Genomic DNA, 26,125 nt, shown 5'->3' with positions numbered 1-26,125 from the left:
GGTGTCTCTATCTTTGTAATGCAGGAGTTTCAGGAGAATGGGCCGTGGGGGTGTCCCAGGTGGGGGAGGTCGAGCCGGGACCCTATACGCCCTCTCTATGGAAAAAAATGGGGAGAGAATGTCCTTTCCCATGGCACCTGTCAGCCATGTCTCCAGAACGACAGCCGGATTTCGGCCTTCCGCTCTCTCCGGGACCCCCACCAGGTGCAGGTTGCTTCTGCGAGAGCGATTTTCCAAATCATCAACTTTGCTGATCAATAGAGATATATTGTGGATAGCTATACCCAGGTCTCGAGTCACAGGGGTCAATTTATCTTCAGTTATGCCCACTCGCTTCTCCAACTCACCCACTCTCTCATTCACTGTGTGTAGATCATGCTTTATACAGGATATGTCCACTTTCATCTCTGCCATCTGAATGGTTACATCCTTCAGAGTGGAATTACTGGCATTGATTGCTGCTAGGATCTCACTCAGCATGGGTTCAGAAATCGAGGAGTTAACCTGTGAAGTGTCTTTCTCAGCCTCTCCATCCTTCCTGCTGGTCTCATCAGCCTGCTTTGTAGAGCTAACAGGGACTTTTGTACTCACAGTCTCTGCAGATAATGAACGCTGCTCCTCCTCTCGGTCAGGGTGTTCATGAAGAGGGACTCTGGCAAACTTCTCAAGTTTAGCACGTGCATCTGATTTCCTGTTTGCAGGAGAGCAGTGTATAGTTGCCATCTTAGATTATCCTCTCTTACTCCTTGCTGAGTCCATATCAGTCCTCCTGCTTCGGGAAGAAGCCACACTCATTCTCCACATAATCTCTTTGTACAGGAGGATTTGGGTGAAAGAGCAGAAGGGTAACAGATAGCAAATATCACTGGTGGCAGGATAAACACAGGATAATCTGCGGGAGCTCACACTTTGCAGTCTGCCCTACATGCCATCCAGGCCACGCCCCTCCAAGTATTGAGTATATTTACTGAACATACATTTCAGTAGGACAACATTTCGGATTTTAAAATAATTTTTCAAGCTGGTGTTAAGTATTCTAATTTACTGAGATAATGACTTTTGGGTTTTCATTGGCTGTAAGCCATAATCATCAACATTAACAGAAATAGATCACTCTGTTTGTAATGATGCTATATAATATGTGAATTTCACTTTTTGCATTGAATATCTGAAATAAACTAACTTTTTGATGATATTCTAATTTTGTGGAAAGTACCTGTATATGACATTATCACAACTTACTGTATGTTTAAGACGATTTCTCAGCAAATTTTCCTTTCCATAACCCCTCCTTTATGTATGTAATGTAGTGTAAATGTATTAAAATGCTTACTGATCACCATCTTTCCCAGTTTCCAGCTTTGCTCTGGTCCTCTTCTGGCTCACATGGCCTAAAATCCAAACTAGCCAGATCACACAGAGGTTTATGTGTGCTCCAAAAGTCACATAATCAATGTAAGTCTATGGAGCCTTGCTCTGGGTCTCATAGGTTTACATTGGGAAGTCGCTACCAGCCAACATGGTAGACACTCTGTGAAACTGCAAAGTTATAGAGCGGTCACTTGGGCCAGAATAGGAAAAAGAGGTGCTGGAAAATTGGGGAAAAGTCAATTGGCTTTTGTTTTGTTATGCCTAAACTAATTTACATAATTAGGAGGAGTTAGGAAAAATAGATTCCAGAGACATATTCTTTTAGATCTATTAGTATATGTAACAGTATACAGTCATGGCCAAAAGTATTGACACCCCTGCAATTCTGTCAGATAATACTCAGTTTCTTCCTGAAAACGATTGCAAACACAAATTCTTTGGTATTATTATCTTCACTTAATTTGTCTTAAATGAAAAAACACAAAAAGAATTGTCCTAAAGCCAAATTGGATATAATTCCACACCAAATATAACAAAGAGGGTGGACAAAAGTATTGGCACTGTTCGAAAAATCATGTGATGCTTCTCTAATTTGTGTAATTAACAGCACATATAACTTACCTGTGGCACCTAACAGGTGTTGGCAATAACTAAATCACACTTGCAGCCAGTTGACATGGATTAAAGTTGACTCAACCTCTGTCCTGTGTCCTTGTGTGTACCACATTGAGCATGGAGAAAAGAAAGAAGACCAAAGAACTGTCTGAGGACTTGAGAAACCAAATTGTGAGGAAGCATGAGCAATATCAAGGCTACAAGTCCATCTCCAAAGACCTGAATGTTCCTGTGTCTACCGTGCGCAGTGTCATCAAGAAGTTTAAAGCCCATGGCACTGTGGCTAACCTCTCTAGATGTGGCCGGAAAAGAAAAATTGACAAGAGATTTCAATGCAAGATTGTGCGGATGTTGGATAAAGAACCTCCACTAACATCCAAACAAGTTCAAGCTGCCCTGCAGTCCGAGGGTACATCGGTGTCAACCCGTACTATCCGTCGGCATCTGAATGAAAAGGGACTGTATGGTAGGAGACCCAGGAAGACTCCACTTCTTACCCCGAGACATAAAAAAGCCAGGCTGGAGTTTGCCAAAACTTACCTGAAAAAGCCTAAAACATTTTGGAAGAATGTTCTCTGGTCAGATGAGACAAAAGTAGAGCTTTTAGGGCAAAAGCATCAACATAGAGTTTACAGGAGAAAAAAGAGGCATTCAAAGAAAAGTACACGGTCCCTACAGTCAAACATGGCGGAGGTTCCCTGATGTTTTGGGGTTGCTTTGCTGCCTCTGGCACTGGACTGCTTGACCGTGTGCTTGGCATTATGAAGTCAGAAGACTACCAACAAATTTTGCAGCATAATATAGGGCCCAGTGTGAGAAAGCTGGGTCTACCTCAGAGATCATGGGTCTTCCAGCAGGACAATAACCCAAAACACACTTCAAAAAGCACCAGAAAATGGTTTGAGAGAAAGCACTGGAGACTTCTAAGGTGGCCAGCAATGAGTCCAGACCTGAATCCCATAGAACACCTGTGGAGAGATCTAAAAATGGCAGTTTGGAGAAGGCACCCTTCAAATATCAGGGACCTGGAGCAGTTTGACAAAGAAGAATGGTCTAAAATTCCAGCAGAGCATTGTAAGAAACTCATTGATGGTTACCGGAAGCAGTTGGTCGCAGTTATTTTGGCTAAAGGTTGTGCAACCAAGTATTAAGCTGAGGGTGCCAATACTTTTGTCCGGCCCATTTTTGGAGTTTTGTGTGAAATGATCAATGTTTTGCTTTTTGCTTCATTCTCTTTTGTGTTTTTTCATTTAAGACAAATTAAATGAAGATAATAATACCAAAGAATTTGTGTTTGCAATCATTTTCAGGAAGAAACTGAGTATTATCTGACAGAATTGCAGGGGTGTCAATACTTTTGGCCATGACTGTATATGAGTAATACAGCACACATATAAATCTGTGGACTCATGCCACACCTTTTTATTCCTTTGACTTCTTTAAAAGGCATATGTACCCTGTTCCAATGAATGTCGCATGAAGGATATATTCATTTTCCCACTAGAGAATTACTTTGTAATATGGTGCTTTATGGAGGCACTATACAACAAAATGTAAAGGCCCAGATTCATTAAGACTGTGATTTTGTATAGGGGACGTTGGATTAAGGGGCACATTGGAGTAAGATGTGTTAAATTCATTAAGAAACATGCAGCTCCATAATGAATTTGGTGGATCTTTTAAAAGTACTTGAAACATATGCCACATCAGCACAATTACACTATTTCTATCGTCATTTGCACCAGCTTTGTGGCGCAAATAATGATGAATTGATGATTTTGAGGGAATGCTTGACCATGCACCTGATCTCTGCTCCCTTTTCAAATAGTTGGGGGAACTGGCTGGAACTAGTGTAAACACATCTAATGTAAAAAAAAGAGTTTGTGCAAATTTAATTTGAAAAAATTTGTGAAATTTCAAGTTGTTAAAGTCAGAATTATGGCAGAACCTGCTTGTTTAATCGGGATAGAAACTGCTTGATGAACTGAGCCCGAAGTGTCTAGTGTACACAGTACGTGACCGTATGAAAATGGTCTGACAGAGACTGCATAAATACATGTATGCCGAGGCCCCCGACTAAGACGTTTCAGCAACTATTGGTGATGCCTTTATGTTCACTTATGAACATTTATTTAAAATATATAAAGTACTTCATTTTCAAAATGATTGCAACGACCACTTGAAAGATTACATGTCAAAGTAAGGGTTATATCCATTATATAGACAAAATACTTTATTGGGGCACGGTGTGCAGTACATTACCCCTACATGATCTTTTATGACATACTGTTCTAAAAGCCATAGATATTAATATTCGTTGGTCCCAACCTTGCAGCTAAAACAGCTTCCTATGTTTTGCGTGGGCTTTCTGTGCTTTTAGATTGTGCCTTTGAGAATTTTAGCCCATTCATCCAGAACTGCACTGGGACGGGACATCGTGATGTTGGAACAGAAAAAGACCATCCCTGAACTGTTGAAACAAAGTTGGATGCATAACATTGTACAAAATGTCTTGGTTTGCTGAAGAATTAATATTTTCCCTTCACTAGAACTAAGGGACCTAAGTCTACCCTTGAAAAACAATCCCATAGCATTATCCTACCTTCAGCAGCCTGGTACAATGCAGTCATGCAAGTCATGTTCTCCTGATATTTTTCAAACCTAGACCCGTTCATCAGACTGCCACATAGAGAAATGTGATGTATTACTCCACCGAACACGTTTCCACTGTTCCAGAATCTAGTGGGCCCTTGATTTACACCACTTCATCCAGAATTTGGGATTGTGCTTAGTGGTGTAAGAAATGCATGCAGTTTCTCAACGCACAGTTTTTGTAGTGATGTTAATGCCAGAAGAGCTTTGGAATTTTGTAGCTATTGAGTCAGCAATATCAGACAGTTGAATCCTAAACAAGACCAAAATAATAGAGGACACACCTCAAACCAAAGTAAACAAAAAAAAAACGGAGGTGTGAAACCAAATATATAATTAAAAGTGAAAATTTATTGAATATACAGAAAGGTAAAATCACATAAATAAAGGGACTGAAACTGAACAAAAATGAACTCCAAGGGGTCCACAGAAAATGAAAAATGCCAAATAAAGAATAAATGCCAAGTGGAACCTACTCAATTATGCTAGATGTTAGCATATAATAAAACCAAAGTGGCTGCAAAGAACTAGCAATGTGACAACACATTTATATAGTAAGAGGCAAAGATCATTTACATATAAAGTGCAATAGTGCAAAAATAAATATACAGTGACAGTCAGCAAAGTATAACAAAGGTGCAATAGTGCAGCAATAATTTAAAATAGTAAATCAAAGATAGAATCATAGAATCATAGAATCATAGAATGGTAGAGTTGGAAGGGACCTCCTGGGCCATCTGGTCCAACCCCCTGCTCAAAGCAGGATTCGCTAAATCATCCCAGTCAGATGTCTGTCCAGCCTCTGTTTCAAGACTTCCATTGAAGGAGAACTCACCACTTCTCGTGGCAGCTTGTTCCACTCATTGATCACTCTAACTGTCAAAAAGTTTTTTCTAATATCTAATCTGTGTCTCCTCCCATTCAGTTTCATCCCATTGCTTCTAGTCTTTCCTTGTGCAAATGAGAATAAAGTTGATCCTTCTACAATGTGACAGCCCTTTAGATATTTGTAGACAGCTATTAAGTCTCCTCTCAGTCTTCTCTTTTGCAAACTAAACATTCCCAAATCCTGCAACCTTTCCTCATAAGACAGGGTTTGCAGACCGGTCACCATTCTGGTCGCTCTTTTCTGAACTTGCTCCAGTTTGTTGATGTCTTTTTTAAAATGTGGTGCCCAAAACTGGACACAATATTCCAGATGAGGTCTGACCAAAGAGGAGTAGAGGGAAATAATGACTTCACGTGATCTAGACTGTATGCTTCTGTTAATACATCCTAGAATTGCATTTGCCTTTTTTGCTGCTGCATCACACTGTTGACTCATATTCAGTCTGTGATCTATTAGTATACCCAAGTCTTTTTCACATGTGCTGTCACTTAGCCCTATTCCTCCCATTCTATATATGCTTTTTTCATTTTTATTGCCCAGATGTAGTACTTTGCATTTCTCCCTGTTAAAAACCATTCTGTTAGTTGCTGCCCACTTCTCCAGTTTATTTATATCTTTTTGAATCCTCTCTCTCTCTTCTCTAGTATTAGCTATCCCTCCTAGCTTTGTGTCATCAGCAAATTTAATCAGTTTACCCTCAATTCCTTCATCTAAATCGTTGATAAAGATGTTGAACAATACAGGGCCCAGGACAGAGCCCTGTGGTACCCCACTTGAGACATTTTTCCAACTGGATGTGCAGCCATTTACGACCACTCTTTGGGTCCGATCACTAAGCCAGTTATGAATCCACCTAACAGTTGCCTTGTCCATTCCATACTTAGTCATTTTTTCAATAAGGATTGTATGAGAGACTTTGTCAAATGCTTTGCTGAAGTCAAGATATACTATATCTACAGCATTTCCTTGATCCACCCAATCAGTGATACCGTCATAGAAGGAAATTAAGTTAGTCTGACATGACTTATTAGCTACAAACCCATGCTGACTCTGTTTAATCACTTCATTCTTATCCAGGTATTGACATACATGTTGTTTAATAATTTGTTCAAAGATCTTTCCTGGTATAGAAGTCAGACTCACCGGCCTATAGTTGCCTGGGTCCACCTTCTTCCCCTTTTTGAAGATAGGAACAACATTTGCTCTTCTCCAGTCTTCTGGCACTACTCCTGTTCTCCAAGAATTTTCAAAGATTATGGAGAGGGGTTCAAAAATTTCTTCTGCTATCTCCTTCAGTACTCTGGGGTGTAATTCATCTGGACCTGGAGACTTGAATTCATTTAGGTTAGCTAAGTGTTTCCTCACTATCTTTCTGTTTATAGATATCCTGGATTCTTCTACTCCCTTAATAGGACAGTGAATAACAGTTGATGTTACATTTCCTTTCTGAGAGAAAACAGATGCAAAATAGGAATTGCGTATGGCAGTGCAAGTGCACAAAGAGATTACTGTCCACTGTGACTATGAACACAAGCATCTGATGGTTATGTGACCATGAACGCAAGCATCTAATGGAGCTGACTATTGCTATGAGACATAATTACCGTGTTGACCGGGCAAGGAGATAGCCCCGATGCGCGTTTTGCAAATCGCTTCTTCCAATCGCGTCGGGGCTATCTGCTTGCCCGGTCCACATGGTAATTATGCCTCATAGCGATAGTCAGCTCCACACCTCCGTTTTTTGGTGTTTAATATCAGACAGTTGGTGACTTTTAAGTACTATGCACCTCTGACACTTGGCAGCTTTGCTCTGTATGTTCTTGTGGTCTTTACATGAAGTTGCTCTAGTTTCTAAACACACAGGAGGGAAAAAATGTAAAAAATTAAGTTATTGCAACTGTGGCATCCTATTATATTTTCATGCTTAAATTCAGTGAGGTCTTTAAAATGATTCATTCTTTCACAAATGTAGGTTAGGGCAGACTGTATGGTAAGATGCTTGATATACCCTAGACATAAATGGAAACCCTAAATTCATGGTTAGAGTTCTATTTAATGGTTTTGCCCATATAGTGTAAGTGGTCATGTCAAATGTTAAATTAGGGAATATTGCAATTGTGTCTTAATAATAAGCAAACACTTCAGATAATTTAGAGTGTTGAGTTATATTCTGTACATTTGCCATTGTACCCAATTACCAAGTCTTGTCACAATTACTTTCTCAGGTTCTTTCTCCATTGTCTGATTCCATCTTGGCTGAAAAAACAGTGACTGTTCTGGACGATCGTGTGGGAATTGTTGACCTAGGAATCCAACTTATAACTGGTCTTTCCTTGTCTTTGCAAGCCAGCAAGGGTAATAAAAGAACCATCATTACAACGACTACAGCCAGTGATATCCTGCACGAGATAAAACAGGTACAGTGATGCAACAAATGCAGTAAACTGTATTTCCACAAATCATACTGTGAAAAGGATAGTTTTCCTTGACTTCTTTTTTGTGTTATGTCTTATTTACATACATAATGCCCACATTTTACACTTTTACACAGCACTGTCAGTAAAAAGAATATATTCAGTCACATTGGGGTCTGTCTCCAGAGGGGTTCACAGCCTCATTTTTCTATCTCAGGAGAATACAAACATGCTAGGACAAATTTTATAGTGTTAGTCAGTACAACTGTTAATTATAGGAAAGCAATATACATGAGGTAACCCATGCAAGCATTCACCCCTTCCCTCCGGGCCATTGGCTATTTTTTCGTTTTTATTTTTTTCCTCCCCTTCTTCCAATAGACATAACTTTTTTTATTTTTCCGTCAATATGGCCATGTTTTTTGCAGGACAAGTTGCACTTTTGAGTGACACAGTTCATTTTATCACATAGTGTACTAAAAAATTTCCAAGTGCAGTAAAACAGCCAAAAAGTGCAATTCCACAATTGTGTTTTTTTTTTTAATTTACCATGTTCACTGTATGGTAAAATTGACCTGGCAATATGAGTCTTCAGAAACCAAACATGTATAGTTTTTTATTTAGGGATTGAAAAAAAAATGTATAACTTTTTTTTTGCTTTTGACGCCATTTTCTGAGATACATAGCATTTTTTATTGTTTGGGATATGATGCTGTTTGAGGGCTTATTTTTTGTGCCCTGTGCTAATGTTTTTACTGATACAATTTGAGGTTGATATGATATATTTTATTTTTTCTAGTTGTTTTATTTTTAATTGGGAAAAAGGGGGAAGATTTGAACTTTTGTGTTTTTCTATTTTTTTGCTATTTTTTTTAACTTTTTTTAACTTTTCACTGTATTTAATAGTGCCCTTAGGGGACTTGAAGCTGTCATTGTGCAATATCTGTAGTATATATAGCAGTGCTTCAGCCCTGCTATGTATATCAGAAAACATGAGTCAGTGTTCACAGTAGTATCTTAATGACAGAAATCAGGGGTCATCAGCAGACACCTGGCTGTTGTGACAACCCATCAGTACATCATTATCACATCACAGGCATGGCAATAAGAGATTAGAATGATGCTTGACCCTGTCGACACGTGTTAAATGCCACTGTCAGAGGTTTCACACATAAACCCAGATTAAACCTTAGCCCATTGAGGCAAAATAACTGCTTACTACTAAGACACATATAGAAACACATTCATTTCCTGAGAGTTTAAGTAGTTACACACAATGATGCTTGAAAGTTAACCCTTAAGAATTCTCCCCATTTCTACATAGGTGTTTCCTAAAACTACAACAGATCTAGCAAATGGGTAAAATAATATTTAACTATGTAATTGTTTTAAATTAAGAAAATAATCCAATATCACATGTCTGTGAGGAACAAAAGTATGTGAACCTTTGCTTGGAATGTCAATAACGGCATCTAAATATTTACAGTAATTGTTGATTAGTTCTGTGCATCGGCTTGAAGGAATTTTAGCCCCTTCCTCACTAGAAAACAACTTCTTCTCAGTTATGTTGCTAGGTTTTCTTCCAGAAACTGTTCACATCTTATACTTCCACTCCATTTCTTTAGGATTAAGGTCAGAACTTTGACTTGACCATTCCAAAACTTTATTCATCCTTAACTATTCTTTTTTAGAGAGACTTGTGTGCTTTCGGTTGTTGTCTTACTTCATCACCCATATTCTCTTGTGATACAATTTCTTGGGATGTCCTGATATTTTCCTCTAGAATTTGCAGATACAATTTAAGATTCATTGTGTTATGATGACAGGTCATCCTGGCCAAGATGCAGCAAAACAGTCCCAAACCATGATATTACCACCACCGTGTTTCACCGACGGTATGAGGTTTTTATGATACAAATGCAAAATGCAGTGGTTTATCTTTCTCCAAACATAATTTTAGCTTCTCATGTAAACTAAAAATTTTATATTGGTTTGCTTCAGCCACACAACATTGTTCAAATAGCCTTTTGGCTTGTCCAGTGCTTTCAATTGCTCAGAGGTTACCATGGGTTCCTTTATGACATTGAAAACTATTATACGCCATGATCTTGTAGTGATCATTGTTGGTTGACCACTTCTGCTCCTGGAGAGATTAAAAATGGTCTTGAATATACTCCATTCGTACCTAATCTGTCTGCCTGTGGATTTTTGGAGTCTAAACACTTTACAGATGCTTTGTAACCTTTTAACGCCTGATAAGCATCAACAGCTTTTCTTGTGAAGGCCCCGTCACACATAGCGATCTCGCTAGCGAGATCGCTGCTGAGTCACAATTATTGTGACACAACAGCGATCTCACCATCGAGATCGCTGTGTGTGACAGCGATCAGCGACCAGCCCCCCTGCCGGTATCGCTGATTGCTGCAGGAAAGGCCAGGACTTTTTTTTGGTCGCTGGTCTCCTGCTGGTCACCACGCATCGCTGCGTGTGGCAGGCGGGACACCAGCGATCTGCTGGTAACTAATGTACACATCGGGTATCCAAGGGACGTGCGTCCCTTAGATACCCGATGTGTACGTTAGTTACCAGCGCGCTGATGCAGGGAGCTGGTAACTAACGTACAGATCGGGTATCTTAGGGACGTACGTCCCTTAGATACCCGATCTGTACGTTAGTTACCAGCTTCCTGCATCAGCATGCTGGTTACTAACGTGCACAGCGACGCTGGGCGCTGGGCGTCGTTGTGCTGATCGCTGGTGAAGCTGTCTGTTTGACAGCTCACCAGCGATCACATAGCGATTCACCAGTGATCCTGACACATTGATATCGTTGTCAGGATCGCTGGTGAGTCGCTATGTTTGACTCCAGCCTGAGGCTCTCAGAAAATACCATTGTTCATGTCATGATAAACTTCCATAAATGTGTTATGTACAGTCATGGCCAAAAGTTTTGAGAATGACACAAATATTATATTTTCACATGATCTGCTGCCCTCTGGTTTTTATGTGTGTTTGTCAGATGTTTTTATCACATACTCATAATATGATTGCAATTATATTTCTGTAACAAAAGGTTATATTGACAGAATGAGTTAATGCAGCAAGTCAATATTTGCAGTGTTGACCCTTCTTCTTCAGGACCTCAGCATTTCTCCCTGGCATGCTCTCAATCAACTTCTGGATCAAATCCTGACTGATAGCAGTCCATTCTTGCAAAATCAATGGTTTATTTTGTCTGAATTTGAAGGTTTTTGTTTGTCCACCCGTCTCTTGATGATTGACCACAAGTTCTCAATGGGATTAAGATCTGGGGAGTTTCCAGGCCATGGTCCCAAAATCTCTATGTTTTGTTCCCTGAGCCATTTAGATATCACCTTTGCTTTATGGCAAGGTGCTCCATCATGTTGAAAAAGGCATTGTTGATCGCCAAACTGCTCTTGGACGGTTGGGAGAAGTTGCTCTTGGAGGACATTCTGGTACCATTCTTTATTCATAGCTGTGTTTTTAGGCAAGACTGAGAGAGAGTCCATTCCCTTGGCTGAGAAGCCACCCCACACATGAATGGTTTCAGGATGCTTGGCAGTTGGCATGAGACAAGACTGGTGGTAGCGCTCACCTGGTCTTCTCCAAATAAGCCGTTTTCCAGATGTCCCAAACAATCTAAAAGGGGATTCATCAGAGAAAATGACTTTACCCCAGTCCTCAGCAGTCCACTCCCTGTACTTCTTGCAGAATATCAGTCTGTCCATGATGTTTTTTCTGGAGAGAAGTGGCTTCTTTGCTGCCCTCCTTGAGACCAGGCCTTGTTCCAAGAGTCTCCGCCTCACAGTGCGTGCAAATGCACTCACACCTGCCTGCTGCCATTCCTGAGCAAGCTCTGCACTGCTGGTAGCCCGATCCCGCAGCTGAAACACTTTTAAGAGACGGTCCTGGCGCTGGCTGGTCTTTCTTGGGCGCCCTGGAGCCTTTTTGGCAACAAGGGAACCTCTCTCCTTGAAGTTCTTGATGATGCGATAGATTGTTGACTGAGGTGCAATCTTTCTAGCTGCGATACTCTTCCCTGTTAGGCCATTTTTGTGCAGTGCAATGATGACTGCACGTGTTTCTTGAGAGATAACCATGGTTAGCAGAAGAGAAACAATGATGCCAAGCACCAGCCTCCTTTTAAAGTGTCCAGTGGTGTCATTCTTACTTAATCATGACAGATTGATATCCAGCCCTGTCCTCATCAACACCCACACCTGTGTTAATGGAGCAATCACTAAAACGATGTTAGCTGGTCCTTTTAAGGCAGGGCTGCAATGATGTTGAAATGTGTTTTGGGGGATAGAGTTCATTTTGGAGGCAAATATTGACTTTGCAAGTAATTGCTGTTAAGCTGATCACTCTTTATAACATTCTGGAGTATATGCAAATTGCCATTGGAAAAAATGAAGCAGTAGACTTTGTAAAAATTAATATTTGTGTTATTCTCAAAACTTTTGGCCATGACTGGTAGATCAGAAATAGATCCATGTTATTTTAATAAAACATATCATCCATTCACACCTAATTGTGATCCCATTGATTTCAAACACCAGACTCTAATTTCACTTTAAAATTTTATGCTAATCCTAAAGGTTCACTTACTTTTTCCACACAAAGACATGTGATATTACATAATTTCCTAACTTAAAAAAGTAGCAAAATCTAATATTTTTGACTCATTTGTTTTATTTGGTTCTCTTAGCTACTTTCAGGGCATGTGTGAAAATCAGTACTTTTAGATCAAGTTTATGTAGAATATGGAAAATTCTGGAAGCGTTGTAAACTTTCTGGAACTACTGTGTATGAAGTAATATATTAAAATATCAGAAGTCAATAGGCACAGGATGGGTTGTCAAGATACAATATACCAAATGTTGGTCAATACGAATATAGTTCCCTTTGGCCACGTTCACACGTTCAGTATTTGGTCAGTATTTCACATCAGTATTTGTAAGCCAAAACCAGGAGTGGGTGATAAATACAGAAGTGGTGACATATTTCTATTATACTTTTCCACTGCATGTTTCACTGCTGGTTTTGGTTTATAAATACTGATGTAAAATACCAAATACTGAATGTGTGAACATGGAGTATTGTGATGGTAGACCAAGGACCTAGCACTCAGGTATACTCACAGTCTGGGTATGACTTAAGTGATATGGTAATGCAATCATTCAACTATTTTCTATGTATAATATAGAAAAGGAACCCATGTTTACAACTGGACTAAAAACTTAATAGCTAACAATAATAGGTGATCTACCTAAACACGACTGGTGGCTGAAAATGTCAAAATTAAAATATATGAAAGAACAATTAAAATAGAAAAGCATATATTGAATACCCAGTAACAATTAGTAGTGGATTATCATTACCTAGTGGCTGCTTATTAGTATAGAAAAATGGATATAAGCAGTCTATTATACCAAATAATGAACATACCATACGTGCCTCAGTTAGCAAATGACTGAAAGTAAAACATGAATACACTACTTGGGTAATAACCTTTCTAGGAGTTGTAGCTTACCCTTGGTAGTCATGGGTTAATGGTCACTAAGGTGCTGAGAATGGCCAAGGTTGCTTATGCTTGGCCACTTCATAGGATGTACTTACACCCCAAGAGGCAGAGGCAGGTACAGGCGTGCAGATAAGTAGATCCAAGGGCGCTCCGGCCGGTAGCGTCCCTGGTTACCCAGCGGGAAAAGAAAAAAATGGCCGCTTGCGTGTGCGAGGCTTGTGACGTCACTGCCTCTATGAAAAGCGCTGAGGGTCAAAAGACAACCGACGCATTTCGAGGGACTCTGTCCCTCTTCATCAGGGTTACCAACTTTGCCATTACTTCCATGAATATATACACACATGCGCTGCCTGCATCCCATGTCCATATACCCATCACACATCCTTCATCCCATAGTCCCATGCCCATATACCCATCATACATATTCGCCATCCCATAGTCGAGTGCCCATATACCCATCATACATATCCTCCATCCCATAGTCCCATGCCCATATACCCATCACACATCCTCCATCCCATAGGCCCATGCCCATATACCCATCATACATATCCTCCATCCCATAGTCCCATGCCCATATACCCATCATACATATCCGCCATCCCATAGTCCCGTGCCCATATACCCATCATACATATCCTCCATCCCATAGTCCAGTGCCCATATACCCATCACATATCCTCCATCCCATAGTCCCGTGCCCATATACCCATCATTCATATCCGCCATCCCATAGTCCCATGCCCATATACCCATCATACATCCTTCATCTCATAGTCCCATGCCCATATACCCATCATACATATCCTCCATCCCATAGTCCCGTGCCCATATACCCATCATACATATCCGCCATCCCATAGTCCAGTGCCCATATACCCATCACATATCCTCCATCCCATAGTCAACCATTATGGAGGATATGGGATGGAGGATGTGTGATGGGTATATGGGCACAGGACTATGGAATGGAGGATATGTATGACGGGAATATGGGCACGGGACTATGGGATGGAGGATAATTATAATTTGTTATAACTAACCACAGTTAGTTACTATGCCCGGGCAGCGCCGGGCTCTTCAGTTAGTAGAAAATAGAAAAGGAACAACTGGACTAAAAACTTGGATTAATAGCTAACAATAATAGGTGATCTAACTAAACATGACTGGTGGCTGGAAATGTCAAAATTAAAATATATATAAAAGAACAATTAAAATAGAAAAGCATATATTGAATACCCAGTAACAATTAATAGTGGATTATCATTACCTAGTGGCTGCTTATTAGTATAGAAAAATGGATATAAGCAGTCTATTATGCCAAATAATGGACATACCAAACATGACTCAGTTAGCAAATGACTCAAAGTAAAACATGAATACACTACTTGGGTAATACCCTTTCTAGGAGTTGTAGCTTACCCGGGCATAGTAACTAACTGTGGTTAGTTATAGCAAATTATAATTATCCTCCATCCCATAGTCCCGTGCCCATATACCCATCATACATATCCACGATCCCATAGGCCCGTGCCCATATACCCATCATACATATCCTCCATCCCATAGTCGAGTGCCCATATACCCATCATACATCCTTCATTTCATAGTCCCATGCCCCTATACCCACCATACATATTCGCCATCCCATAGTCCCATGCCCATATACCCATCACATCCTTCATCTCATAGTCAAATGCCCATATACCCATCGCACATCTTCCATCCCATAGTCCCATGCCCATATACCCATCATATATATTCTCCATCCCATAGTCCAGTGCCCATATACCCATCACATATCCTCCATCCCATAGTCCCGTGTCCATATACCCGTCATACATATCCTCCATCCCATAGTCCAGTGCCCATATACCCATCACACATCCTCCATCCCATAGTCAACCATTATGACATCATAATGAGCGGCGGCAGAGCTTGCAACCTATGATGACATCAGCGTAGCCATGGCAACCATTGTGGCATCATAATGAGGGGCGGGGCTTGATGCGCACACACTGTTTCCCCAGTATGCAAATAGGGGCATTATGACATCATAATGAGGGGCGGGGCTTGACGCGCACACACTTTTCCCCCCAGTATGTAGATGGGGCAAAATTGTTTGGTGAATTGGAATGCGCGGGGTTAAAATTTCGCCTCACAACATAGCTTAGGACGCTCTCGGGGTCCAGACTTGTGACTGTGCCAAATTTTGTGGCTGTAGCTGCGATGGTGCGGAAGCCTATCCCGGACATACACACACATACATACACACACACATACATACACACATACATACATACACACTTCGAGCTTTATATATTAGATTTTCTATGTATGATTATTTCTTGGAGAACTATACTAATGTATTACAGGTTGTAGGGTGGACAATACCTTACATTATTGCCAAATAGCACACGCAGAGTACGTAATGTAATAATTGTTTTTCCTCTTCTATGTGAACCTATTTAGTACTATCCGATTCTGGTAATAATGGAGATTTTTTTAAAAGGGTCCCTTGTCTCTATAGTGGTCACAGTGTCCCCTACTATGAATCCCAGGGAACTGATTTTGTCTATGGGGATATCTGAAAATAAGTGTTCAGTTTCCTGGAGCCCAATTCATCAAAGCTTTTGCGCTAGAATTTCTGAAGTAAAACCTTTGAAAATGTACTATATTTTAGCGTAATGCGAGATACTTCTAAGTTTTCTGACTTTTGGCTGTCTTAGGGCAGGATATTCATGTCATCATCTGCTTGTCAAATTCATGATGAGCTGCGGCGTTCCTTACACCACAAATCTTACTCCAATCCCTTCCATGAGTAAGATTTGTTGCCAGGTGCATATGCCACTTTTTAGACGTGCCATATTCATTAGGTGCCATGCTCCCCTTAAGGAGTAAGGAGCTTCTCTCTCCAGCACACCTCCTAATCAAGATCGACGCGAAAAACACCGGTCTTGATAAATTGGCACCTAAGTCTCCATTCAAATATGTGCAATATAGGACAGGTCAGGTGCACAAGAATGAGAGATGCTTAGAATTTCCGATGGATGGAAGAAAGAAAATGGGGTTCCTAAACTAGCCAACTCCCTTAAGAACCATAGACTAGTCTTCTCAAAACTTAGTTTCTTGGAAGCGGAAGTATCAAATATATAACACAAAAAGAATAGTCGCATTGTTTACACAACCTTTTTATCACCATTCTAGATCATCACAGTGGGATTTTCTGACTTGCTGTTTATATTAGTACATATTTTTTGTGACACAGGTAAAGTGGTTATTACGTTTAATATCTAGCTCATTTGTGGGCAAAGCGTCTCACTGAAGAAAAATGACTATTTTTCTTGCATGAGCTCTTTTTAGAAAATTGCATTATTATTTGTCAAGGTGAGTCTCTTGCCTCCGTCTAACCTTTTTACCCAGCAGTGTCTTGTTTCTTAAATTACAGGGTATTGTTAAATCACAGGTTATACAAAGTGAATTCTTAAGGAAACTTTCTTAAAATAATACTAAAATATCCTGTATACTGTATGTGTAATGCTCTGTTAAACTTGACACTTGCTCATTTTGGCGTAGTAAGAACTCTGGAGAGAGAAATATACTGTTTAAGTGACTGTAGCCCCTAGGCCTAGAACAATATCTTGACACTTTTAACACTTTGGTGCTGGACCCCAGCTAGAGTAGCAACCTGAATTCAATGTAGAGACATTTATACTAGAAGGTATAATCATTTTGTCAAAAAAACATCATGAAGATAAAAATGTGCTTTTCCTTAACCATAGTCTTGGCTCTTCGTATCCCCAAAATTACTGGACATAGATGACCAGTTATATTCAGGTGTTATTTAAATTATGTATCTACATGTATCTAAAATTGGTCACTCTATGGATATAATCTGAATTGCAGCCTGTTGAGGGATTTGCAAGCCTGTTGGGATAATGATATGAATTTGTATAGTAAGAAATTGTATTCACTAAAAGGTTGAAACAAGAGCGCAATAGGGTCTTATCCGGGTTAAAATGTACAAATACTGAAAGTATTATACTCACCTTCTCAAAGAGAAAGTAAAGCCTGCATAGTATGTCAGCCTGCTGCACGTCCAACGGTCCACAGCGGAACCGCACCACAGATCAATAAGGAATAAATTCTTGGACTTTAAGTGCGCTGCCAGACAGATTCCATAACCACACAAGGTTAAAAAAAGTTAACCCTTTAATCCCTACGCGTTTCGAAGCATAACGCTTCTTCTTCAGGTGTCTTCAGGTGAAACGCGTAGGGATTAAAGGGTTAACTTTTTTTAACCTTGTGTGGTTATGGAATCTGTCTGGCAGCGCACTTAAAGTCCAAGAATTTATTCCTTATTGATCTATAGTAAGAAATTGGGACTCCATAACATAATATGGAGGAGAGGAGACTTATTAGCGGTCTACAAATATCTCAAGGGCTGTCACATTGTAGAAGGATCATCTTTATTCTCATTTTTACAAGGAAAGACTAGAAGCAATGGGATGAAGCTGAATGGGAGGAGACACAGATTAGATATCAGAAAAAAACTTTTTGGCAGTTAGGGTGATCAATGAGTGGAACAGGTTGCCATGAGAGGTGGTGAGTCCTCGTTCAATGGAAGTCTTCAAACAAAGGCTGGACAGACATCTGTCTGGGATGATTTAGTTAATCCTGCTTTGAGCAGGGGGTTGGACCAGATGACCCAGGAGGTCCCTTCCAACTCTATCATTCTATGATTCTATGTTTATTTATCTAAAGGTTGGACATATCTTCTTATATGATCGCAGACTGATTTTTACTGAAACTGTGATATTTTCTGTATACTCTAAAGGTAACTTTTTTTCTGTTACAGGAGGCAGTCATCAGTGTGTGGACCTTGTTTAGCGATGGCTCAGTAACACCATTGGATATCTATGAAAGTAAAGACTTCTCAATTATGGTGTCTTCTCTAGATGAGATGGTAGTTTCCACTTATCAGAATCCTTTATCAAACTGGCCTGTTGTAGTTGCGGAAGGAGAAGGCCAAGGACCTTTAATAAAGTTAGAATTTGGAATCAGTGAGATCTGCCAGAAATCTAAAAGGAAAAGTAGCCTTGCTGTTGGAAGTGGAACTATCAAAGTTAAATTTGGCCAAAAAGAGTCTGATCAAAAGGGAAATATTAATGAAATTCAAAACATAGATGATGAGTTTAAGAAAATCGCAAGTAAAACAACTGAAAAAGTTGCAGAGCAAGAAAGGACTGCAAATGAGTGGCCCAAACAGGGATCTTCTGCAGTCAATTATGAAGATTCAAATAAAAACTCGACATCTGATTCCCCTGTAGACTATCACAAGAACTATAATGATGCCCACATTGTTCCTATGCCATATACCAGCTTTCCTACAAGAATAGCCTCAGAACACAATCAGGAAAGTGAACTTACACAGACTTCAAGGGGTCTCACAGACTTGGAAATTGGCATGTATGCCCTTCTCTGTGTCTTCTGCCTTGCAATTCTTGTCTTTTTAATTAACTGTGTGGCATTTGCTTGGAAATATAGGCATAAAAGGTTTCCAGTGGCAGATCAGGCAAACATTCCACATTCACATGACTGGGTATGGCTCGGGAATGAGGTAGAACTGCTGGAAAACCCTGTGGACATTCCTGTGGCAGAAGAATGCACTACAATGATTGACAGTAGGTCGCAATTTGAAGAAAACAATTTTTTACTTAATGGTGGTTCGCAAAAGAATCCATATAGTCAAATTATGAGGTCATCAGATTACAATTATGAAAAAGAGCCTAAGAATGAGCCTCTAAATGCAGGAAGTGCAAAGAGAAAACGGGTAAAATTCACATCCTTTACTACAATTTTACCAGAAGAAGGTGGTCCATATACCAATGCTGTCATCTTTGGAAATGAAGAAAATATTAAATGGGTCTGTCAGGATATGAACATTGGAGATTCACGTGAACTTAGAGACTACATGGATAGTCTTCAGGACAACCTGTAATATAATATGTTTATATTCACCTTTATGCCTTCGTTTTGTTTGTTTTTTGTTTTTTTTTAAGTGGGACTACCAAACAGCAATAGAGAAGAAAAAGAAACCCAATAAGGTTAAGTTTATTTTACAAAGGCTATACTGTCAATTTATTTGGCACTAAATCAGAAAGCGCTTATGAAGAAGAAATCTGTCTAGGGGTAATATAAGTATTGGGCGTCATGTCATGCTTTCATACTGTAAATGATATTCTGGTTCTCCTGAAGGGATTACAATATGTGACGTGGTATAGGTGCGCCAAGAAAAAGATCTGTTGTGTTCTATTGAATTTGGGTATAAAGCCAGTAAATCAGTTCGTAAGTAAATACTGCTGTGCCAGGTGGTTTTCAATTAAAAGCACATTAGACATTTATTGTCATATTTCCAGTTCATTGTAAGCATAAATCTGAATGTATTACAAATGTATTTACGTGCATCTCAACATAAACTATCATTACTTCTTAAATACACACAATGTAAAGGTGGTTGGCAACATAATATACAAGAAATAAAGAACCATATATTTTATTCTTCCTTTTGTATTGTCAACTATTCATACTCACAGATCGAAAATTGGGGGCAGGTATTGTAAATCCTAGGTTATTAGCCTGTGGATATGTACTACAGAGGGCAAACAACAAGTCTCTACTTATAAAAGCACTCAAATCAAAGTTTTTATCCTCTTAATACATTGAAGTCATGATATTATATAGCACTGTGTACTTACAATTGCTCATTTTGCCTTTCTACCCAGTTAAGTCTTCTCTTTTCTCTGCTCTATGTAGAAACAGGAAGTGTCTTCCGTGCATGAGTTATTCCCAGCTGCTTCCCTCCTCCCTCCCATGGACTTTTGCAGTGATGACTCATGAAGGGAAAAGAGACCTCCTGTTTCTATGTAGAGATTAGAAGATTTCAGCTCCTAAGTTTTTAATCACATATGTCATAGACGTAATGGAAAAAAGAAGAATTAACTGGGTACAAAAGCAAAATGAGCAATTGTAAGTGCACAGTGCTATTTAGTACGATGAGTGCAATATGCTAAGGATAGATACAAATTTTGATGGGAGTTCTTCTTTAATACTTGTATATTGGCTACTGTTTGCTGTGTTTCTAATTTCCAGCATGATCATAGCTTTGGGATTCTTGTAGAAGATACTTTACTTAAAAACACTGAGAAACAAAAGAGACAATATTATGCAGTTAGATCATCATATTTAATAGCGATTGTGTATTAGAATACATCATCTGACATGTCTTCTTTATGCCTGACAGATTGTGATTTACCCTTGCTGATACTGGGGACCAGATTGTGATTGCTCTACTGAGCAATCATTTCAATATTTCACAGTATTATTCGCCAATACTATGCTTTTCTGACGGTAATATATTTTACTTACACTATAACCATATTCGTACCATAACTACCAATGACCGCCATCATTTTGACTAAAATAACTGCAAAACTATTTTTACATTCAGTTCTCTCCAATCAAACATCATTCCTGTTATTACTTTTACATCTTCATGTGGGCAAATTATAAAAAGTTTATGCAGTCCTACACTGCAGTGATCTATGGTCAAACTGGCTGTTTTTGACTTGTTGGTATATTTTATTTATTGAGATGTGATCTTCATTGATGAGTATTTTGTTGTTTGTTCTTTTATTGGCCCATAAGTTTATTGTTGTCGCATCTGCATCTACAACTTAAAGGGAATTTGTCACCCCATTTTTCGAGTATCAGCTGCCGGCACCGCCATCAAGGGCTTATCTACAGCATTCTGTAATGCTGTAGATAAGCCCCCGATGTAACCTGAAAGATAAGAAAAATGAGTCCGGGTCCGGTTTTGACCCGATGGGTGTCGTGGTCCGGTCCGGCGCCTCCAATCTTCTAACGGTGACATCCTCTTCTTTGCTGCCTGTCGTGGCTCCTTCGCAGGCACACTGCTCTGCCCTGTTGAAGGCAGAGCAGAGTCCTGCAGTTCGCAGGCCCCGGGAGAGGCCCGGTGCCTGCACACTGCAGTATTCTGCTCTGCCTTCAACAGGGCAGAGCAGTGCGCCTGCGAAGGAGCCATGACAGTCAGGAAAGAAGAGGACATCACCGTTAGAAGATGGGAGGCGCCGGACCGCAACACCCATCGGACCAAGACTGGACCGCGCCTGGGTGAGTATAATCTAACTCATTTTTCTTATCTTTCAGGTTACATCGGGGGCTTATCTACAGCATTACAGAATGCTGTAGATAAGCCCCTGATGGCGGTGCCGGCAGCTGATACTCGAAAAATGGGGTGACAGATTCCCTTTAATGCATTTTGCAAACTGGTTCTGCACACTATGATGTTCCATATATGCACAATTATGAAATGTTTTATTAAATGTACCTGGATACTTCAGCAGCAAAGGTGCCATCAAAGCCTATCAATATCATAGACAAATGTTACCACTTTTGAAGGACCTTAAAACAATTCTCAAATATATAAATTGAAACTACGTACTTGTAGCCCATGCAGCATTAATTATTTCTGCCAATGATAGACAGTACTTATAGGGGACAACTTTTGCTTAAAGAGAATCTATCAGCACAATTTTATAATGTAGGACATGGTTGTAATGGCGCTGTAATGCAGAACAAATTGATACCTTTGGTGAAGAAATCCGCTTTGTGATTCTTCTTTAATCTCCAGTTGAAGTTTTCTGCTGTTTAGATTTTGGTGCACAGGGGCCGGATGGTGGAATGGGTCTTCTCCTATCTGTCTGTGATTCCCGGCCCTCCACCTGCTTCCGGTCTGTGAATGACCCATCTCATTTGTTTGAAATATCAGCAAAGACCTGTTATTCATGGGCTAGAGGCAAGCGTAGGGTAGATGGAATCACAGACCAGAGAAAAGTGGAGAGGCCTGGAATCCCAGACAGGGAAGACCCAGTGCACATTCCGACCCCTATGCACAGAAATCTAATTAGCAGAAAACTTCAAATGGTGATTAAAGAACAACAACAAAGCGGATTTCTTCACCAAAGATATCAATGCAATCAGTATTACAGTGTCATTACCTGTCTTTACTTTACATTACAAAATCATACTAACAAGTTCTCTTTAATGAGGCCGTACACTCATAATAGCCATTTTTATTGATTTCCCCACAGACATGATTACTCGATTTGGTCAAGTATTCATGAGTTCTGACTGGTCCAGGTAAATCCACATCAGCACTAAACTTCATTTTTACATGTAATACAGCTCTGAATGATAATAAAGGGTAAATCCTGCTGTTGAGTACCCTTTCATGGGTCATAGAATTATCCTTTGTTCCTAATATGTGCTATAACACATAGTAATAAAATATCTTATATATGCACATTACATATTATATAAAACACACTTAAATACATGCAGGAAACTTGTGAACATAGAACAAACGTGTCCATGGGGATATATCAGCCAGAGAGAGGCGGAAAAAGTGTTTCCTGGCCTGTGTCTGACTGGTGTACTGGTAGTAGAGTGGATTATTCCATATAATGGTTTCTAAAGTAAAATGTAAACATGAAATTTGCTTATAGCTGGACCATAATGTTGACATTACAGTTATATGCAGCACAAAAAGATATATACTCCATAAAGTATCTGCAGACATATTATATATTTTTATAGTAATATAGATATATGTCCATTTGCCTAGCTGTAAGGTGTATTGTTGGTGTTGGTGCCTAGGAATTTTCACTTTACACCTCTGCATCGTTCTAGTAATCACTTGTGCCATGTATTTATTGCACACCCCTAAATCTGCTAACATTTAATGAGCTTCAATTCTTGCAGGACTGTTTGTCATAACATTTGGGGGGTACTTAATTCATGAATAATGGTGTCAATTTCTTCTGGCGGTCTGGCCTGTTTCCGAGCTGGTGCAATTAAATATAAATTTAATCACGGCTGCATAATAAATATTCACATTTAATTTGGTTCCTAATATCACCGTACATCAGGGGAGTCTACACTGTAAATAAAACCTGAATCAAATATTCTCTAAATGAAAATGTAATTACATTGCCCCAAAGAGAGCTGCTTCAGCTTCTTTTTCCTAAATGCTTAAAATCTGTTCAAGCTGTTAATGTTCCTCACTTCTAGACTAAAATCAATCTTTTTAACTCCTGGAAGAAAAGAGACTGTTCCCAATCTTATGTGATCACAGGATTGGCAGATTGTTTGGTCTTTCCCTTTTCTGGTAAATTTGGCTAGGAAAAAAATATCATTAGTAAACTGGTATATATGAAGTGTTAAGGCCCCGTCACACTAAGCGACTCACCAGCGATCCCGACACCGATATGAAGGTGTCAGGATCGCTGGTAAGTCGCTATGTGATCGCTGGTGAGCTGTCACACAGACAGCTTCACCAGTGATCAGCACAGCGATGCCGAGCGCCCGGCATCGCTGGCTATCGCTGTAGAAAATAGTATCAAAATAAAAAATATAGTTATTCTCACCTTCCGACGTCCCGTTCAGCCATCCTGCCTCTCTCCACGCTCCTGTCCCAGTGATCCTTTGCACGAATGACCGCGAGATGTCACGGTCTCGCGGGATAACAAAGTCTCGCGTTCATTCATGCAAAGGATCACTGGGACCGGAGCGTGGAGAGAGGCAGGATGGCTGAACGGGACATCGGAAGGTGAGAATAACTATATTTTTTATTTTTTTTTATTATTTTTTTACACCTGATCGCTGGTCTCCCGCTGTCACACACAGCGATGCATGCTGGCCAGTGGGAGACCAGCGACCAAAAAAATGTCCAGAGGTTTCTTGCAGCGATCAGCGATACCGGCAGGGGGGCCGCTCGCTGATCGCTGTCACACACAGCAATCTCACTGGTGAGATCGCTGTTACGTCACAAAAGTTGTGACTCAGCAGCGATCTCGCTACCGAGAATGCTTAGTGAGACGGGGCCTTTAGGCTGTAAGTCTAGCTAAGCAGGTGGGGAAAAGCCAATGGGAACACGGTTCTTGTCACCCATCCCTGGGCAAGTTTTTAACTATGTTTTTCTCTGAAATGACCCAGTGATTCAAAGTAAAAAATAGGTATGTGTAATGCAATATCCGATTTGTGAATTAGGGTGCCCATGGCTCTGGCAGCATGAATCATGTGACTGGTTCTCATTTACGGGATCTGACAATTTCACGTCATCTTTGAAATTAAGAATCGATCTCTTTGATTGTTGTTATATAAGCTGCTGTTACCCTAAAAACTTTAATACAAATTAAAGGAAACTTGTCATCAGAATGTTATACCCTTAACTGATGGCATGTATGTAAAGGGTGCTTTAATGTTGATTAAATCATTAACTTTTCTGTAAATATCTGTTTTGCTGTTTTAGAGAAATCAATAGTTCATATTGTGTGCTAAAGAGTCATAAGCGCAGAGGGCGGGTGCTGCACTTCCAGCTCTCCTGCCTCTCTCCACCAGCTACCTGCCTCCTTTCTCTAAGTCACTTATATTTTAGTGACTTGTCAGTGAGAGATAGGAGGCAGGCAGCAGGCGAGGAATAGGGGAGAGAGGCAGGAGAGCGCTAAGTGCAGCACCCGCCCACTGCACTTATAACTCATTAGCATACAATTTCTACTGTGGATTTTTCGAAAACTGCAAAATAGATTTGTGCAAGAAAGGTAAGAATTTATTCAGCGTCAAAGCTACTTCGCATACATGTCATTAGGTTGGTGTATAAAATCCTGATGACGGGTTCTCTTTAACGGAGTTGTCCACTACTAGGACAGCCACTTCTCCATTCAAATTTTTGCCCCCATTAAAATAAAAGCATCTATACTCACCTCCTGTGCCGGTGCCATTCCAGCGGTGTCAGCACTCTCATTCCTGGGGCTCATGTAAGGTTGATACATCACGTGAGCCCTGCATCCAATCAGCTGTGACATCGCTGTCCCCGCCTTTGGACATATAAATAATCAACAGGAAGTGAGATCTGCAGGTGGTCGCTCATCCTCTTGATTACTTATAAGTCCGAAGGCGGGGATAGTGACTCCAGTGCTGATTAGGTGCAGGGCTCGCGTGATGTTACAACCTCACATGATCCCTGGGAATGTGAATGCCAACACCGCTGGAATGACGCCAGCACTCAGATTGAGAAAGGGTTCTCTTAGTATCCTAGCAGTCCTAGTTCTACTAATCATGTAACTTTACTTGACTAATGCTAATTTCTGTTTTTGCATTTTATACACATCATTTCATTTTTTAGGCTTGCAAAAAGTAAAAAGAATAAGTTTTTTATATATGGTGGTAAATTTCTCAGGAAACTATATCATATAAAGTGGACACTCTTTTTGTATTCATCTTTTCATTATCATCTTCCAACATTTATGATATATTTCATGCCTGTTTTATTGAAATGTATTATGTATTTTTTTCATTTTACTTTTATTTTTTGATTTTTATAGTGTTTCCCACCAGACGCTTACATGATTAAGAAAACGACTACTGCTGCCTCTTTTTACATACAAAATGCTCATTGAACAATGTGTATGTGAAAAGAAAGAAGACATTCAGGCACTTGTGTGAACCCCTCCTTAAATATAGATTGTCATGGGTTTAGGCACCAGTATGGACTGCCCAC

At 39.9% G+C, this 26,125-nt stretch overlaps 1 protein-coding gene across 1 annotated transcript in view; it reads left to right on the top strand.

Annotated features, from left to right (window-relative positions):
* TMEM132B (transmembrane protein 132B) overlaps positions 1 to 20,044 on the top strand; it is a 1,036,733-nt gene extending 1,016,689 nt beyond the window's left edge. Inside the window, exons 8-9 of the mRNA XM_073557086.1 lie at positions 7,753 to 7,944; positions 18,344 to 20,044. Of these exons, the coding sequence (XP_073413187.1) occupies positions 7,753 to 7,944; positions 18,344 to 19,486 (1,335 nt within the window). The 3' untranslated portion in view covers positions 19,487 to 20,044. The remainder of the gene's footprint in view (positions 1 to 7,752; positions 7,945 to 18,343) is intronic.
* Positions 20,045 to 26,125: the final 6,081 nt, after the last annotated feature.

The sequence above is a fragment of the Dendrobates tinctorius genome, unplaced genomic scaffold (genome assembly GCF_039654945.1).
Source record: "Dendrobates tinctorius isolate UK_male_01 unplaced genomic scaffold, ASM3965494v1 ptg000243l, whole genome shotgun sequence".
In the NCBI taxonomy this organism is placed as follows: domain Eukaryota; kingdom Metazoa; phylum Chordata; class Amphibia; order Anura; family Dendrobatidae; genus Dendrobates; species Dendrobates tinctorius.
Note: the sequence above shows the minus strand (reverse complement) of the source record. Positions and strands in the feature narration are given on the sequence as shown.